Raw genomic sequence first — 19,019 nt, 5'->3', positions numbered from 1 at the left:
ATATATATATATATATATATATATATATATATATATATATATATATATGTATATATATATATGTATATATATTTCGAGTTTAACCTGTGTCTAAATTGTTCTCTTTAATAATTATTTTCGACAGATAGGGAGCAACTAGGAAAAAAACCTTTTCTTTGTTTAATTATATTGCTGGAATGGGATATTATACCTCATTCAATTAAGCGTCGTGTGGATCTGTTATATATGTGTTTAAGGAATATATATATATGTATGCGTGTGTGTGTGTGTGTGTGTGTGAGAGACAGAGAGGGAAAGAGAGAGAGAGAGTTGTTCATATTTTGTTCAAATGACACAATTAAAAAAACAAAACCTTATTCCTTGTTCTTGCAGATAATCCAAGCTAATACAGATGGCCAGAATAAAATGGTACTGCCAATCACAGGTCTTGGATTTCCATACCGTTTGGCCATGGATTGGATCACGAATACGCTGTATTTCTCAGACAAGTACAGGCGAATTGGAATCTACTGCCTTGACACGGGTGACCTACGTAGTATCATCACAGATGATATCGGTGAACTAGGTGGCTTAGCCGTTGACCCAACATCAGGGTAAGCAAATTCTATTTGAAAGGGAAACTAGGAAAAAAAAAACGAATAGAGTGCATCGATCTGGAGAGGGGCACTGTAATTAGAATCGTCTCTTTTTCGTTTTCGTTTCTCACGATTTCTTTTGCGATTATTTTTTTTTTTACTCACATTCACCCCTAACAAGATATATCGCACATAAGGGGCTACTATTTGGGACCATGACTAGGAAAGATTAACAAGATGTTAGTTTACGTTACATTTAAACTTCTGCATATCAGTATAATCAGGGAAGCAAGTAGCAGGAAGGGAATTCCAAAGTCTAGCTGTTCGAAGGAAGAAAAACTTTCTCGCATTTAAAGACCTCAACAGTGAATGAGTATGATTTTGTTGGTACGCGGTTTGTCGTGATATGTACGTCAAGGGGGCACAAATACATGTAAAACAGGCACATGGATGCAACATTGCAGCGATGGGACAGTGGTTGGAGCTTAGTTGACAAAGTGGAACCTATTAGATGGGAAATTCTTTTTTGAACCCTATCCGTAAGGGAGAGGCATCATCCCAGATGTGGCAACAATACTCTATGCATAGGCGAATGGTGGATTTGTATAGGTATAGGATATTCTCAGGTGTGATCAATTTTCTAGCACAGTAAAGGGAGCCCACCTTCTTTGCAGCAGCCTTCGCAATGTCCTCAAAGTATTTGTTCCAGTTCATATTTCCTGTGAATGTTAGGCTGAGAAGTTTGAAGGAAGAATTCTCAGATAAGGCATTATTTGTCATAAATATCGGTGGTTGGAGAGGCTTCTTATAATTGTTAAAAGAGAGCAGTTTAGTCTTACTAGCATTAAATGTTACTATTCATTTACAGCCCAATTCCACTACAGTCTAAAGGACATTTTCTATGGATTCTTTCATTGTTTAAGATTTGTGTACATCCGATCTTCCATCGTGGATTTTAAAGAGTGTTGTATCATCAGCAAATATATCCATCTTGGATACAATATTATCGGGGAGGTCATTTAATCTTAATTTAAATCTTTGTTAACTAAAATGCTTCTGACATTTTGTGATGACGATTAATTATTCATATTCTTTTGATCATATTATATTAAAGAAAATCCATTTGAATAATTAGCTCAATGTTATTAATTGTTTGTTGTAATAGAATCGTTTTATTCTGTTTAAAAATGTTATTTAAAATCAATTTATTTAATTTATTTTTAATTTAATTCATATTTAATTTATTTTCAGCTATAAATAACTGACAACAGTTGGTTTTAAAACCGGAAGTAAACTTATTTATTTAAGCTTTAAGAGTTATTTTCCCTTTGAGCTATGAGAGTTATTTCTCGTTTGATTTTCATAGATAAAGATGGGTGTGTTTTATGTTTCCCTGAATCCAACATGTTGTAATTTTTCGTAACAAGTTAGGATATTCGGTGTATCTTAAAAAGCATGTGACTAATCCCTCCGCCCGGCAATATGTTTTGACTGGGCAACGCCGGATGTATGCAACTAGTAGTTAATAAGAGCAGAAAGAGTGTTAGGAGTTTGGCGACCCATTAACGAGGATAACCTTTTATTTTACAACAACGTCGGCAGCAGGATTTTGATTATCTCTCGATGATTCTGAGTTTGACGATATCTGGCTACGATGTGTTGCTTCCAATGCGAGAACTAAAAAGTGTAATGTTTTGACCCTTGGCCTTGCTTGTAACAGTTAACAGAGATATGATGCTATGATCACAGCCGAAAGGGTCACAACATTACAAATGTTAAAAAAAAAAAAAAAGCATAGAAATGGGAATAGAAAATTAACAAATTAATTTTTGGCTACATCTGGGTGTGAAGGCAAAATAAAAGTATCCACCATGGCGTATTTCGCAAACTAGGGAGACCTGACTTTCAAAAAAACAAAAAATTAGATCATGAGAAGAAATAAAAAACCCAAAGAAAAATTTAGTTGTCGTAGAAAAAAACAAAACAGGAAAGTAGGAAGTAGATGTTGGGTTTACTTCCGGCAGCTGCATAACTCTTTCTTCCCCCCCCCCTTTTTTGTCTTTTAGTCCTCAGATTCCATGGGCGATGTTTCTGACAAAGAGGGAAGAATTGCTGTTTTCTGGGTCGGAATCTATCTTACTTGAATTTTTTTTTTTTTTTTTTTACATAATTAACATTATTATTATTTTAAATTCCTTACACTAAATGGCTTCATGCCTTGTCTGAAACGATTTCCATTAAAAAAAAAAGTTAATATCAATGAAACAAGAAAGAGACGATCCAATCATAAAATATCTACACCATATACGAAATCTAAGAAGGTATTGAAAATTTTAAAACCTTAAACAAGACAATAAACAAAGAGGACGTAATTCAGTTAATATTAATTTGAAAGTATATTTAATGCATTTATTTATACTTTATGCTGTGAAGTTATGTTTTGAGGGTACGTGTTATAGCAGTGTCAAAGGATTACAAAGAAAAACAGAATGTCAAAATAAAGGAACAACATGTATAGCTAAGCATACAATACGTGGAGTGTTCGTCGTAGCCAACGAACGATCTAGGCTGGTCCACCGGATATCTAAACCCTGTGTATCGGTTTATTGCAGGTCAATATTTTTTTAATTTTTAAATTGCTATGAAACGCAGTGAAGTGAAATTTGGTATAACACTGGAAAAACATAGCAAGGTGCCTTATTTTCCTGATTTTTGTGGAATTTGAACAAATATTTTGAAAGTTATGCTAATTTTTCTATTTTCTGGTAATTTTAAGTGTGTATCACTTTATTGCAAATGTCTAAAAATGTATATTTTCGATAATAAAACACTATTCTAACTTTATATTTCTATTTATATGGAATAAAGAACATATCCGGTCACAATATTAACCAAAAAAACAAGAACGAATTTTACATTATTTTGTGTAAGGAAATATTTATTTATCAACATAACTCCTATGCTTTAAAATCACTTTGAATCGCCCTTTTGTCAACTGATGATGTCAATCGGCGGATTTGAGATGATGTGATGCTATAGGAAACTTCCAAAATCTTCCTCCAAAGTTTATCCTTCGACGAAAATTGAACTCCTTCTTTATAATCTTTCATCTTTATTATTGACCAGAACTGCTCAATTGGGTTTATATCTGGAGAACAAGGTGGCCATGTCATCAGATTTTCTCCACGAACGCCTAATGACTTAAGATAGGATGTTGTAGCCTTGGCTGAGTGGGATGGTGCATTGTTGTGCGTAAAAATCAATTTCTGGTGATTCACCAATGGAAGGTCATCATGCCATGGTGATAAATGCTCATTTAAAAATAAAATATAAGACTGGCTTGTCAGTTTGAAACTTTCTGGCACTCAAAATAGTCCAATTAGTTCATCGCAGATTATTCCAGCCCAAAACATGATACCTTCATCTACCTGTTGACAACGGAACCAATGAGGGGTAGGGAATCCAAAAGGACTCGAAACTTTAACCCACCCATCTGGTTCATCAAGGGTTGCTCTGGCCTCATCGGTGAAAAGAATCTTTTCAAAGCTAGTTTTCATGTATTTCTGAGCCCAAACCAAACGTTTTTCTTATGAGTTTGGTTCTAAACAGGTCTTCTTGCAGTTCAGTTTAAGACATTGCAGCGTGTATTTCTGGACAAGGAAGGTATTTCAGCCTTGTCAAATATAGCAACACTGCTGCTGCCCGGCTGCTTGTTAAGTTGAATTTTTCTAACACCACAAGCAGAAACTGACTTTATTATGTTTTTGTCCTTCCTTGGTTTGATGCTTGGATTTTCAATGAATGAAGACAATGTTCTTCAATCTCTTCCAAGCTCCTTGGCTAAATCTACGAAAGATAAACCTTTTGCAAGGCCTGCAACAACACGTTCCTTTTCAGTAGCTGTCAGTCGACCCTTTCTAGGCATTTTGGGAGACCTGCAATAAAGTGATACACACTTAAAATTACCAGAAAATAAAAAAATTAGCATAATTTTCAAAATATTTGTTCAAATTCCACAAAAGTCAGGGAAATAAAGCACCTTGTTATGCTCTTCCAGTGTTATATCAAATTTCACTTCACTGCGTTTCATAGCAATTTCAAAATTAACAAAATATTGACCTGCAATAAAGCAATACACAGGGTTAATTTGCTTCCCCACGAAAACAAAATGTGACACAAGGTCGTTTTTAATGTGGGAGAAAACCAGCTCCCCCAAAAGGGGGCACTCTGGAAGTTTGCAAAGATAAAATTGCCCCTTAGTATAGTAAGATTTCCGCCTACATTGACTAAAGACAATTTGATTTGAGTGCAACATCTGAGCAGACACCACACTTCAGCCACCAGTCCAGTATAAGAATGTAACCAGATATCGACTGATATCTATTTTCCTCCCCACGTAAAACAAAATATGACACAAGGTCGCTTTTAATATGGGAGAAAACCAGCTCCCCCAAAAGGAGGCACTCTGGCAGTTTACAAAAACAAAACTGCCCCAGCACAGTAGCCTCCCCCCTCCATTGACCAAGGACAATCCAACCTGAGTCATCATCTGAGCAGACACCACACCTCAGCCACCAGTCCAGCATACGAGCATAACCAGATATCATCTGACAACTTACAGCTTAGTCTTCCGGTATTTATTGAAATTGGAAAGGTCGTTATTGCTATTTCCAGTTGACTACAATATGGTCGTCTTCAAGTCTAATGTAATCAAATTCTTGTTTAGCCGTACTCTTAAATAATCAAATTCTATTCTATTTCCACCACTAAGGATCAATCACCACCTTACACCCATTATCCCTTATCCGCGAGTAGCATTTGAGCTTTGATAAGTGGTAACTCTCTTGTAAAATCAAATAAAAAAAACTGTATTTGTATGTCCTGATGACTTCTTACATTCATTAACTCTTATCCTCGAGTAACTTTTGGTCCTTGATAAATGGTGACTGCCTTGTAAAAAAAAAGATTGAACATAAGCTAGATTCTTATATCACATCAAAACCTAAATAATTTTACAAGCCAGGCATTTATAAGATCGTTGACAGATGGAATCAAGTTATAAAGAGCAAAAGTCGATATTGTTAAGAATACAGAGTCGAACGATAAAATTATCGCCATAGAAAAGACGACATTATTCCATTTCCGTTTGGTGAAAACCGGTTTTCTTTTTCTTTTTTTTTTTTTTTGTTGCTGACTATCTAGTAGTTGGCCAGTTGTGTACGAATCCCAAGAGCGATAGGAGCCTTCTATCATGTCTGAAAGTGACACAATATTCAACGAGTAATATCGGAGATGCGCCACTGTACAACTCATGTTCTCTACCGATCCAGGTTATGACAACAGGAACATTGTCAGCACCTTCAAAATACATTTTTGGATTGCCATGAATAATAAGGATGTGCCCCCAGGGTGATGAAAACAAAGTTTCTGACCATGGTTATAGTCTTTGGTGTGGTTTCAAGTAAGGGTCACATCACACCACCTCACATCTTCGAAGTCAGTACCAAAGTGTATCTGGATGTGCTGAAGAATATGATGATCCCCTGGTGCAATCATGTGGCCACTGGCAAACTCTGGGTGTGTCAGCAGAACTCAGCGCCACAAAAGAGGCCCAGGCTTGGCTTCAGAAGGAGTGCTACGACTTTGTATCCTTCTCTCAGTGCATCCCTCCTCCCCTGACTTGAACCTGCTGGACTACTTCATTTGATAATACGTTAAGAAAATCACCAACATGACCTCTCACAACACCAAAGCCAGCCTGATCACCGCCATCCACTGAAGATAGGCCGAGCCCCCATCAGCGCTTGTGGAAAAGACATTCTCCCAGTTATCCTGTATCGAGGCGGTGATTGAGGCTGAAGGCGGCTACATTGAATAAACGTCAGCTTTATTACATAATCAAGTTACCTGAATTGATTTTTTTCAATAAAAGTTTTAATATAAGGTTGTAATGTTGTTTTCTTTAGGGCGACAATTTTATCGTTCCACCATGTAAAAAATAATTAAAAAAAAAACAAAGTTTTTATTTATTATTTTATTTTCAAGATGAAATTTTAAATCGGTAAAAAAATTTGCACCGACCTGATACTTTTTCTTTTCTTTCTTCTTGCGTTCTGTTTCCTTCTTTTATCCCTTCATCTCATTTTATCCTTCTTCTTCCCCCCCCCACACCTCTTATTCTTTCGATAAGCATTTTCATGGCTTCAAAAATTGAATTATTTCTTTCTTTTCTTATCAGGTACTTGTTTTACTCTCAATCACGAATAAGCCTCAGGACCAACGGGAAAATCGTCCGCTCTTTTATGGATGGAAGTCATCGGATGACCTTGCGCCTCGATAAGGTTCTAAATCCTATCTACTTGACATTGGACATCGTCAACCAAAGACTCTACTGGATAGACTCCTACCTTGACTACATTCAAACCATTGATTATTATGGCCGGTTCAGGTAAGAAGACTCTGTAGCATTGGAATCAGCATTTACTACCGTGTTTGAATATATGGTTAAGTGGCACTTTTAGTCATTTAGAACTGCTTTAAAGCTCATTTTTCGACCAAATTTCAAACAATTATTGCAGTTTATGGATCACCTTTTCAGCTATATTGTGAAAAAATCTTTTTCAATTTTCATTCAGTAAAACAAAAGTTATGATGAATTTACTGGTGTTCAAAATCGTAAAAATTCGTAACGAGGTGAGCAACGTTTTTTATGACTGGTTTCTATAGCAATCACATTCAGCGACTAGTGTTGCTACTAATTCACCGCTCACGGGAAAAGCGAAGCAACAAGTGAAACAGAGAGAATGAAAGCATACGAGTACCGTACATTGTTTTACATATGTGTATGTTATGTCTATAGAGGCAAAACAAAAAATAAAATTGAAATTAAACAAAGAACAAGTGAATTTACTTCAAGCCTGTAAAAATCATGGATTACAATAGAAAAATACGAGCATGAAAAGTGATATGGTTAAGCTTAAACATGGAAAAGAAAAGATATTCTAGTAAAAAATATAATAAATTTATAACTTAAAATATTGCAGCTTTAAGAATTAAAAAAAAAATTCAATTTAACATTATTAATGCTGCAATATTTAAAGTTATAAATTTATTATATTTTTTACTAGAATATCTTGTCCTTTTCTTTTCCATGTTTAAGCTTAACCATATTACTTTTCATGCTCGCATTTTTCTATTGTAATATAAGATTTGGTTTGTTTGTTTGTTTGTTTTATTTTACGGCATATCAACCCTTTTCAGGTTATTTAATGTTGAATCTGGCAATTTTGATAAATGTTTAGTTTATATTTCAAGTTCTTTGTATCTTCAAATATTTATTTATGGTGTTTGGTTTGGTTGTTTTGTTTTACGGCATATCAATCTTTTCAGATCATTTAATGCCGAATCCAGTAATTTTAGAAAAAGGTCTTATGCTTCAAATTTTTTTATTTCCTCAAATATTTCTTCATGGAGTTTGGTTCGGTTGTGTTTGGTTGTTTTGTAGAAGAAAGCTGTTGTTTTTGTTTTTAAGCTTGCAGAATATAATTGAGTTTTGCAAAGGGAGAAAGAAAAAATAATAACACCAATGTTTGGTACATTTTAAGTCAGAAGACGATATTTTCAGTTAGTCATAGTCAATGTGTGAACTCTGCCAACGTTATAAGTCTACTGATAGATGTCACTCTAGAGAATCACTAGTAGTATTCCATATTGGCATTAAGTACTACAACTCTCGTTCTCTACGTATTCAGTCTTTCTGTAAATGCAAATACATTTTCTAAACTAAATCCGTATCTGAATCTTTCTTAGCTTATGGGCCAAAACAGATACCTAGAACAATAAATTATCAGTATTTTAACATATAAAGTTATCTTGTCGGAATTTCAGAATTAAACCTAAATTGCAATCAGCTGACATATTGATAATTGATTCAGACTAGCCTTATCGGTTATCCAATCTATTATATTTGTTATATAGTGGAGGTGGATGATATATTGTTCTCCAAACGGCACCAGATAAACGTATAACTTGAATGTATGTTGTATAGTCAGAGGATATGATATCGACGTATAAACTGAGTCATCTATAATATAAATCTCACCTGCCTGTTTAATTGTATGTATGTATGTATGTATGTATGTATGTATGTATGTATGTCTGCCTTAAACTTTCGACAGAGGCAGATTTTCACAAGATCAGTTTCATCTTGGAGCTCGACCCCTCGGATGACAAATATAAAAAAATTGGCTAAAAACATTAATTCCTTCACCTTCAACTGGGCACTTTGTACAGAGAGGGTCGATTTTTATAGTTATCTTGTCGGAATTTCAAAATCAAACCTAAATTGTAATCCAGCTGACATATTGATAATTGATTCAGACTAGCCTAATCGGCTATCTAATCTATTACATTCATTTACCTCCTTGTCCCAAACATACATTATCTTGCTGGATTTTCAAATGCAGCCCCAAATACCAGCAGGGTATATTATAAGGTGTAATAAAAAAGAAAATAAATGGTAATAGTGTCCTGACACAAACACCGGTTTCTGGTCAGCCACTTAACCAGTGTAGCGGTTGACTTTTTGATGTTCATGTTATCTACCGAATCATTTCGGATCCAATATTTGATTGACCGAGTTGTTCATATTACAATATGTGATCTACTCAGTGACCCTAACCGTTAGGGTTAGGGTCACTGAGTAGATCACATACTAACCCTAACCCTAGCTAACTAATCTGAACAATTTGGTAGACAATATATTGGATTAGAAACAATTCAATAGCTCACATATAAAAAAAACACAGATTTTTTTTTTGTCAGCCAGCCTTATAACCCTTCTTTTCCAATTGGACTCTTGAAGAGCTTACCTTTTTACAAGTGCTATCCATTTTGTATTATTTAAGTTCTTTGGACTACTATTCTCAACTTGAGTGTTATTCTCACAACGTTTCAGCCGATGTAACCTCTGATCTCCTTCAAGTGTATCTTGTCAAACTCAGGAATCTTTCTGTTGTACTTGGGAATAAGCATGGACCCATAACCTAATGGATAAAATACTAGGTAAAATTCAGTTATAAGTGACACTCTTCTAGAGGTTAAAGGTCCAATCTACAGTATAGGCGATACTCAGAATACACTTATCACTTACAACTGAATTTTACCAAGTACTTTATCCGTTACGCTCATGATTTGTTGGTTGGTTGGTTGTTTTTGTTTTACGGCATATCAACCCTTTTCAGGTTATTTAATGCCGAATCCAGTAATTTGAAAAATTTATTAATAGAATGTATTTGTTTTTTTTTTCAAGTCAGTTTCTATTTAACCCATAGTTGGGACCCTAACAGGTACTACCACTCCAGGTCAGAGTGGACCTGGGAGCAATGGAATTAAAGGGTGGCTCCACACTCCCCAAAGCTTGCAAATTGGGGCCTCATCATCGGATATAGTTTAAGGTCATATCCAGCACCCTCATGATTTGTGCAGGCGATACTGAGAATACAATTGCACATTACTTACCAGGTCATGGCTGATGGAACGAGAGGATGCTACCCCTTTGGATTAAATAAAGGGTGCTGTTCGAAATTCTATGCATATTTTCAAGTTCAATAGAAAGACTTTTCCAAGTTCAACAAGATACACCTAAAGAAGGTCGGAGATTATATCAGCCAAAACATTGTCAGATTCACATCCAAGATGTGAATAGTAGTCCGAATAATCCAAATAATATCATTGTTATCACGATTGCTATTTTCACGTTTCAACCGAAACATATTATTCGAACAAAAATACAAACATAAATCCAATAATATTTTGTTTCTATTTGTTTAAAATAGAAGCTTCGTTAGAAATATGGAAACGATATACTAGTTTTTAGCTTGTTTTATTTGACCGTTTTTAACCAAGAAAAGAGACTATCAAACACGTGTATGCCGTGTGATCATGTATGAAGAGTTGAGGATATGCGTTGCATGGAGAGAACTGACACTAGAATGATACAATGTTTGTGTAATCTGAGTCTTACAAACAAGCTTAGATCTGGTGACCTTAGAGGAAGATTAAGTTTGAGCAATATAGGGAGGTGTGTGTAGAACAGGAGACTTTGATGGTATGGCCACATTGAATGATGTTGAACAGTTGAGGTAGCAGGTTTAGTTTAGTTTAGAGTGGAAAGCCAAGAAAAACATGGAAGGAAGTGATAAAAATGAACAAAGGATAAAGATCTAGTGAAAGATAGGGTACTTTGAAAGTCAATTGAGGAGATGCGTTGCATGGAGAGAAATTATATGAGAATGATATGATGGAAGTGTAATGTGAGTTTTAAAGACAAGCTTAGATCTGATGACCTCAGAGGAAGATTAAATCCGGACAGTATAGAGATATGTGTGCAGAACTGTTTTACATCTATTAACATAATACCTCTTATTCATTCTTTTAATGTGACCAAAACATCAGAGTCTCCTGTTCTATACAAACCTCTTTGATTCTCTAGATTTAATCTACATCCGAGGTCATCGCATCTAGAACTTTTTGGGTTATTCAGACTACTGTTTGTATCTTAGTTGTTATTTTCATAACGTTTCATACAATGTAACCTCTAGCTTTCAGTTTACTAGAAGTCCGAAGTAATTCGCAACTGTATTTGGAGTGGTGTATTGCAAATTACTTAACATTTCTACGCAGTCATGGTGAACATAACGAGAGCATGCTACACCCGTAGATTAAATAAAAGGCTTTCATTCGAAATTCTGTGCAGATTCCTAAGTTTGAAAGACTTCAAGTCTAATGTAAATAAATTCCTATTGAGTAGTCTATTTAGAAAATCTAGCAAATCGGGCAAGTTCCGTTATGAGTGATCTTGCCTCACCATCTACCTAACACTTAACCTTTATCCTTGAATAGCCTCCTGGCCTTGATAAGTGGTGACTCTTCAAGTAAAAAAAAAATAAAAGATCCCCAAATTCGACGAGATACATCTGAAGGTCGGAAATTACATCGGTTGAAACTTTGTGAAAATAACATTCAAGATCAGAACAGTAGTCCGAATAATCCAAAATAATATACGTGTTGTTTTTTTTATAGTAATTATTTAAAAGAACAAATTTTATTTTTGTTATTAAAATTATCAGGCAAACAATCCTATCAGGTGGCATGAATATTCCGCATCCTCTAAGCGTCTCGTTATTCGAGAACCAGGTTTTCTGGGCTGACGCTACAAAAATGGGAGTCCTGAGAGTCAACAAATATGATGGCCTTTCTTCCGTGTCACAAATATTCCGGACAACAAACGAACAGATAATGAGTCTCAAAGTCTTTCACCCATCAACGCAGATGTCAAAAAGTAAGTTCCGTGATATATTTATTAATTACAGGGTGTTTGGCATTTCCCGGTCTAAAATACGCTTAATTATGATATTTTAATTTATGCAGATTTCGTATTTAATATTATATTACCCATAATATTATATTATAGAGCCAATTCTCTATTGATTATTATATTGTACCCAATATATAATAGCGATTTAAAAAGTATAAATAAAATATGAATTGGGTGTCATCAGCTAGAATTGAAACCAAAAAATTTAGCGTTCTAGCCTTAATCGTTACTCTTTCAGCTATCGTCAGAGGGATAAGAAATAGTTAAAAAATGAATAGACTTTAAAAATGTATATTTGTGCATGCATATAAGAGCATTGTAAGTCGACTTATGCATGAAAAGTTCAAATTTTTTTCAATTTTTTCCCCTTAGCAGCTACTTTTACTGCTTATATATATATATATATATATATATATATATATATATTATTTAAAATATAATTATCCACTAGATTCAGCCACTCTGATGAGTCGTAGACGACGAAACATGTGTCAGGGGGATAATTATATTTTAAATAATACATATGCCGCTTCCCATTTGGGGGTATCAAATTGGTAAAAGGGAAAATTATTCCCAACTCACATTTAGGTAAAAAATGCACTTATGTGTAAATAATTGAATTCATTCAAAAAGTATCGCAAACAAAATAACATATATATATATAAAACAATGGTCCACAAAAAATGCAAACATTTGACCCACTTCGTGCCGCTATGTGATCTTGTATCTCGAAGACAATGCACTTTGAAAAATGGAGACGGACAGACAGACATAGTGTGTTTTATATATTAGACTAGCAATATGTGAGAAATAAAACTTGTACTTTCGTTTTTTTTTTCAACTTTTGTTTGCCGCTGAAGCATGGGAGGATATTGCGCTAGGTGTTAGATTTATAAGGACCGTCTTAAGTGAAGAGGTGGGCAGCAAGATGTCTTTTCACATTACATTTACATTTCTGCATGTTTTTTTCCTTCATTTCATTACGTATGAACCAGATGATTATATTGTTGGCATTGGTTTCCCTGAGATCTTTCTATTTAGAATTTTTTCTAGAAAGATATTAGGTATTTGACAGGAGGGGCCATGTGGAAATTGCTAACATCCTACATGAAAATGTTTCTGGATTCGAACTTGCATTACATTTTCAATAACAAAAATGTTCTTTATATATACGTTCAAAGTGTTTATACTTGGGTCTTTTATGTGCTTCATGTTTCTTCTCATAAAGAAAGAGGACACAAGGAGACGTTTGCTGAGAGTTTTCTTCAAGGTTTTATTTGGAGAAAATTGACTCGGGAGAGAGAGAGACTAATTTTCTCTTAGTTAATTATTCAGTTCTATACTTTTTAAATAAAATGAATAACACACAGAGATAATAATTGTCTGTATTTTTGAGACTAGGTGTTTTCATTTATTGAGATTGTCGGACTGACTTCCTCCTCTTGGTTGTTATAGTCACAACGTTTCGGCCTGAACGAAGGCAGTGAAAAGTAACATTCAAAACAGAGAATCAGCAACTATGTCGCAGAGCCTAGCTGGAGTCCGAACACGATACCACCATAATAATAATAAAGGGTTGGGTTCGAGACTCCTAACAAACGGTTCCCCAGTTTGATACAAAACACCTAATGAAGATCGGATGGCAAAAACGGCCGAAACGTTGTGACTATAACAACCAAGATGAGGAAGTCAGTCCGACAATCTCATTAAATGACACACAGATAAGTTCAGTATTCTTAACAACACCCATGGTTTTTAAGACATGAAAGTGTATGTTTTCTGAGCTTTCGATTGGCTGAAATAAAATGTCTGCAATAAAATTCTTATCCATCAGCGGTTGATATTTTTACATTTTTGTAGAAGAAAAATTATATAAAAAGAGAGACAAAGTCAATTCATACAAAAATTAGATTAAATTTTATTGGCAAGTTTGTTTTTTGTTTTTGTTTTTTTTTCAAGGTTTTATTTTGGAGAAAATTGATTCAGGAGAAAGAGACTAATTTTCCCTTAGTTATTTTTTTTTAACTTAATGTTGTTGTAGGGATACCCATGCGCAATATATGTTACAATTATACTGAGAGATGTCACTCGAGAGAATCACTAGTAGTACGCCATATTTGTATTAAATACTACAACTCTCATTCTCTATGTATTCAGTCTTGCTGTAAATACAAATGCATTTTCTAAACTAAATCCGTATCCGAGTCGTTCTTAGCTTATGGGCCACAACAGATACCTAGGACAATAAATTATCAGTATTTTAACATATAAAGTTATCTTGTCGGAATTTCAGAATTAAACCTAAATTGCAATCCAGCTGACATATTGATAATTGATTCAGACTAGCCTAATCGGCTATCCAAATCTATTATATTTGTTATATTGTGGAGGTGAATGATATATTGTTCTTCAAACGGCACCAGATAAACGTATAACTTGAATGTATGTTGTATAGTCAGAGGATATGATATCGACTAAACTGAGTCATGTTGTATAATCGGCTATCCAATTTATTACATTCATTTACCACCTTGTAGTCAATCACTCTCAAACATATAAATTATCTTGCTGGATTTTTAAACTCAGCTCCAAATAGCCATGTATTCTGTCTTGTAAATTTGTCTAAACTAGGTCGGTGTCCAAGTCATTCTTTTTGGCTCACAGCACTGAACTTTCTAACTTAACTAATATGAGTTACACACACGGACAGAGATATCGAAGTAACATTTCACACTTAGCAATTATCAAAGTTTTCAACATTATTACTCAACTGTCTCACACAATCCATGACAAACTTGCATTATTCGATGCCTCATAGACTGATTTTAAAAACTTTTCTTTCTCTCAGCTCGAAAAATGTGACGTCATCCGTCAGCTCACTCTGTTTTGTCCGCCCCTTACCTCAACTTTACGTCACCCAACTCTAGGAACGATTCTCTTTTTCAGATTAGGGTTATCATGATTTGCACAAAGTGCGACCCTGTTAAAATCTACACTAGCTGACTTAATCTCTATTGACGAGGCTCCCTAATATGTAACCATGTACATACAGGTTTCCAGCCTGTATCATTAACCACTAAGCCACTGTCACCTCCTACTGCATGTTAGAACTGGTAAGGAAACAGTAAACCAAAAGAGAATTCCAAAGGCAAGCAGTCTGAGCAAAGAAACTATTGAAAAATGTATTGAAAATTGCTATTTAAAAAGTCTAATGATATTTTGACAGTATCGTCTATGTATTTATTCTAATAAGGAGTTTGAATGTTGGATTTTCGAGGGGGGTTACTAACAACAGCAGTGATTGGTTAGTAAGGTTTCTTATAATTGTAAAAGGAAAGGAGTTTAATCTTAGTAGCATTTTAACATTTTCATTAATACGTAATCAATAAGTCAAATAAAAGTCTGTTTATACATACGTTGAGGTGTTTATATGCGGTCCTTTTTTTCTCTTCATCATCGCCGTTTCTCTTCACCCCGTTTCATGAGTAACTATGATCGTCTAGTCTGTACTACGGGACTGCTTTTTAGCTGACTGCAACATGGTCGTCTTAAAGTCCAATGTAAACCAAGTTCTTGTTGAGCCGCCTCTTTAAATAACCAAATTCTACCAAATTTCCCTCACCACCGGTCATTATGCCATTGTCTCAGTGACCACCTTACACCCATTAATATTGAAGTGACATTTCGCACTTAGCAATACAAAGACACAAGAAGACGTGCGCTGAATTTTCCCCGTCTCATATTCTCATCCATGGTTGCCAGTTTAGCCTTTTTAAAGCCGACTTTCAGGAATCTGGCTTTATTTTGAAGCAGTTTCGCCTTCAAAAATTGCATTTGGCCTTTTTCAAAGCGTGACGGACAGACAAACTAAGAAATGGACAAGCAGAATCTTATATAGGTTATCAGTTTACTTCTGCCTTAATCTAAACACAGATTCCATGAACAAAGTTTCTTTCCAAGAACTGCCGCCTGTGGAACTCTATACTACGGGAGACAGAAAATGATATTACTAAAAGGGACTAGACAGAGAAAGAGAGAGAGAGGGGGAGAATCTCTCGGATCAAGAAAATTGTTTAAAACTTAGGACTACAGAGTTTGGTAGCAAATGACTCTTAAAAAACATAAGTGATTTCTTAAATATGATCCAAGATATAAGTAAGTAAAATAAGATATACTGCACCTTAATCCTCGTTTGAATTTAAGGTTCGACATAACAGCGTAATAGATTAAAGTTTTAAAATTACTATTTTGCATCTAAGGCAATCAGGCAATCCCATATTTAAAAAAGGGGTGGATGGTGATGACTTACGTATGAACATGACATTCTTTTAGTGTATTGTTTTGTAGATAAGGCACTTCTGAAATATTTTGAAAACTTAGCATATAAAATGTTCTCAAAAATTAAAAAAAGTAATTGTTTCTTTCAAATAAAGTATAATTTTTATTTTTGTTTGTTTGCTCTTCAGATGTCAATCCTTGCAAAACCGCCAACTGTGAACAACTCTGCGTTTTATCCCACACGTCTGAAAATAATGGCCTCGGTTTTAAGTGCTTGTGTCGCACTGGTTACACTTTAGTGGAAAACCAAATTAATTGCACAAGTAAGACAAACGCTTAGTTGAGCAAAAATTTTTGTTTGAAAACATTCTTATCAAATACAGTCATAATATTGCTAGTCTCTTATACGTTTTTTAATGGGAATCACTCCAGACAAGCCACGAAGCCACTTGAGGTAAACAACTAAAAAATACTATTCAAAAACTAGCCAAAGATAAACGGTTAAAGGGAATAGATTCATCCGTCCTTACGAAATAGGTGTAAAGAATTGAACATATATATATATATATATATATATATATATATATATATATATATATATATATATATATATAGATAGATAGATAGATAGATAGATAGATAGATATTTCTTATATACATTCTATCTTATATATATATATATATATATATATATATATATATATATATATATATATATAAGAAAATAATAAGCTAAGGGAGGGGGGTGAAAATAGAATTAATTAAACAACAAAAGAAAAACAAATCATGAGGATGGGGGGTCTTATGCTAGTGTCCAAAAATGCCGACGGAAAATACATCAATGAAAAACAATTAAACAAATGGCAAAATAAACAAGTCGCCGATACGTCGTACGAAAGAGAGATGTAGAGAGAGAGAGAGAGAGAGAGAGAGAGAGAGAGAGAGAGAGAGAGAGAGAGAGAGAGGACTTGCAGTTCATATTTGTTTCTTATGTGAGGCTTCTCCGGCAGTCTGTTATTTAGGGTTCTTTCCTTTTTTTTTTCTTTTTCTTTCGGTTGGTTAAAACAGACGTCTTCAACAATCATCTCTTCGTTAGTCCATAATTCAAAAACCTATTTGTAAAGTTCGCCATTTCCTCGTCGTTTTATGGTCGGCATTATCTCTTTTTGTTTCCGTTATTCTTCGCTGTATGTCTTTTTGCTGCACCGTGCCCCTCATGTTCGTAGAGTCGACATTCTATACTTCGACGGCGTCGGTTCGTTCTCCTTTCTCTGGTTTGTCGGGATGAGGATTTTTCACGTCCGTCCGGCTCGGCGGAGTGTCTATACAAAATGTCTTCTCTCTCTCTCTCTCTCTCTCTCTCTCTCTCTCTCTCTCTCTCTCTCTCTCTCTCTCCCTCTCTCTCCCCTCTCTCTCTCTCTCTTCTCCACACTTTTCTTATCATTTTCTTTCTTTCTTTGTTCACTTAGTAACTAACAGGGGTCAGAAAGCATGTCGCTGACCGGGTGACCTGTCAACTCGCTTTCATACTGAAGGGGTGGGAGGTGTTAATATCTGTTGAACGTTTCATTCAACTCTTTCCTCCTCTCTCTTTTTTCCTACACTCTCTCTTTCTCGATTCATTTTCGTCGGCCTAAAACTAAATTATGAAATTTTGTTAAAACATAATCCAATTTAAGAATGATGTCACATCTCCCCACCAAAACAAGTGAAATAGACTCACATGTGAGACTATTTCATGAAATTTCGGGCAAGTGGCACAATAATTATTATTTCATTATCTATTGCAAGATATTATTTATCACCTTGCGAAACGCTAAATTTAATAGGATGGTCTCCAAAGGTTCAGCTGATGGAAGGCATTTGCCCCAATCTTCATGTGAGCGCAAATTATAACTTCTGACTTTATTCCCACAACTGTCACCGTCCTCGTCATTTTCTTTTGGTTTGCTCTCGAAATACTCATCATCTTCACCATATACTTTATCTAGCTGTGGCCGTGTTAGTAGTAATCGCGATACTAACAATATTACTGGCAGCAGCTGTAGCAGTCGTCGTAGCGACACTAGTAGAGGTCATTCTCTGTTGCTTCTCTCGGTCATTCAGGTAAACTATTTGTTTTTCATCCCCAGCGGAGAGTTTATCATGATTCTCGACTATACAAGCACGACAGGGAAATTGTGACTTTCTCCCAACACTTCCCGGTGTTCTCGCTATCCTTTTTAAAATTTAGTACATTATTCTCCGTACTAAATTGTTTTCACTAACTGTTATAATCATCAAGATATCGCTTGTTTGTTGAGTCGTCTGTATTTTGTTCGTCGGGTCAACAGTCACGTATAATTCTGTCCCGCCCCACCGTTTTCTAACGGTCAATTTTCGTGAGGTGTTACTGTGCTTAGCGCTACCTACATCTGCAGACGAAGTGTCTGACTCTTTTTCGGGTGGTATATTTTAAAAATTTTCTTTTATCCCAATGCTTTTGTCTGCCACTCTCTCCTTCTTCTGCGGGAAGACTAATGTCTGACGTGGAGGAAAAACTCTGGGGTTTTCTACCCTGATTCTTTCAATTTCAGGGGAAAGCTGATTGAACGCTGAACTGTTATATATTTTGTTTTTAATTCTATTAATATCTATCTCGTACTCTCTTGCCATCTCATCTATTTTATTCCGTGGAATTCGCTTGCCTAAGCCTCAACCTTAATGTTTTTTAGTTGGACCTTTGTTTCGGCTTCTGTGTGTCGTTTAATATCATTCTCGTTGTACTCGAGCGTTTTGTATTCTAAAGC

General features: G+C 35.1%; 1 protein-coding gene across 2 annotated transcripts in view; it reads left to right on the top strand.

Annotated features, from left to right (window-relative positions):
• Positions 1 to 19,019, top strand: part of LOC145263100 (low-density lipoprotein receptor-related protein 2-like) — a 599,989-nt gene that overhangs the window by 96,339 nt on the left and 484,631 nt on the right. For both annotated transcript variants that reach the window (XM_080120027.1, XM_080120026.1), the window contains exons 8-11: positions 373 to 593; positions 6,814 to 7,023; positions 11,705 to 11,916; positions 16,419 to 16,553. In XM_080120027.1, coding sequence (XP_079976153.1) covers positions 373 to 593; positions 6,814 to 7,023; positions 11,705 to 11,916; positions 16,419 to 16,553 — 778 coding nt within the window. The remainder of the gene's footprint in view (positions 1 to 372; positions 594 to 6,813; positions 7,024 to 11,704; positions 11,917 to 16,418; positions 16,554 to 19,019) is intronic.

Source organism: Euprymna scolopes, chromosome 38, assembly GCF_053919585.1.
Source record: "Euprymna scolopes isolate OS-2025 chromosome 38, ASM5391958v1, whole genome shotgun sequence".
In the NCBI taxonomy this organism is placed as follows: Eukaryota; Metazoa; Mollusca; class Cephalopoda; order Sepiida; family Sepiolidae; genus Euprymna; species Euprymna scolopes.
The sequence above is the reverse complement of the archived record's forward strand: the minus strand, read 5'-3'. Positions and strand labels throughout refer to the sequence as shown.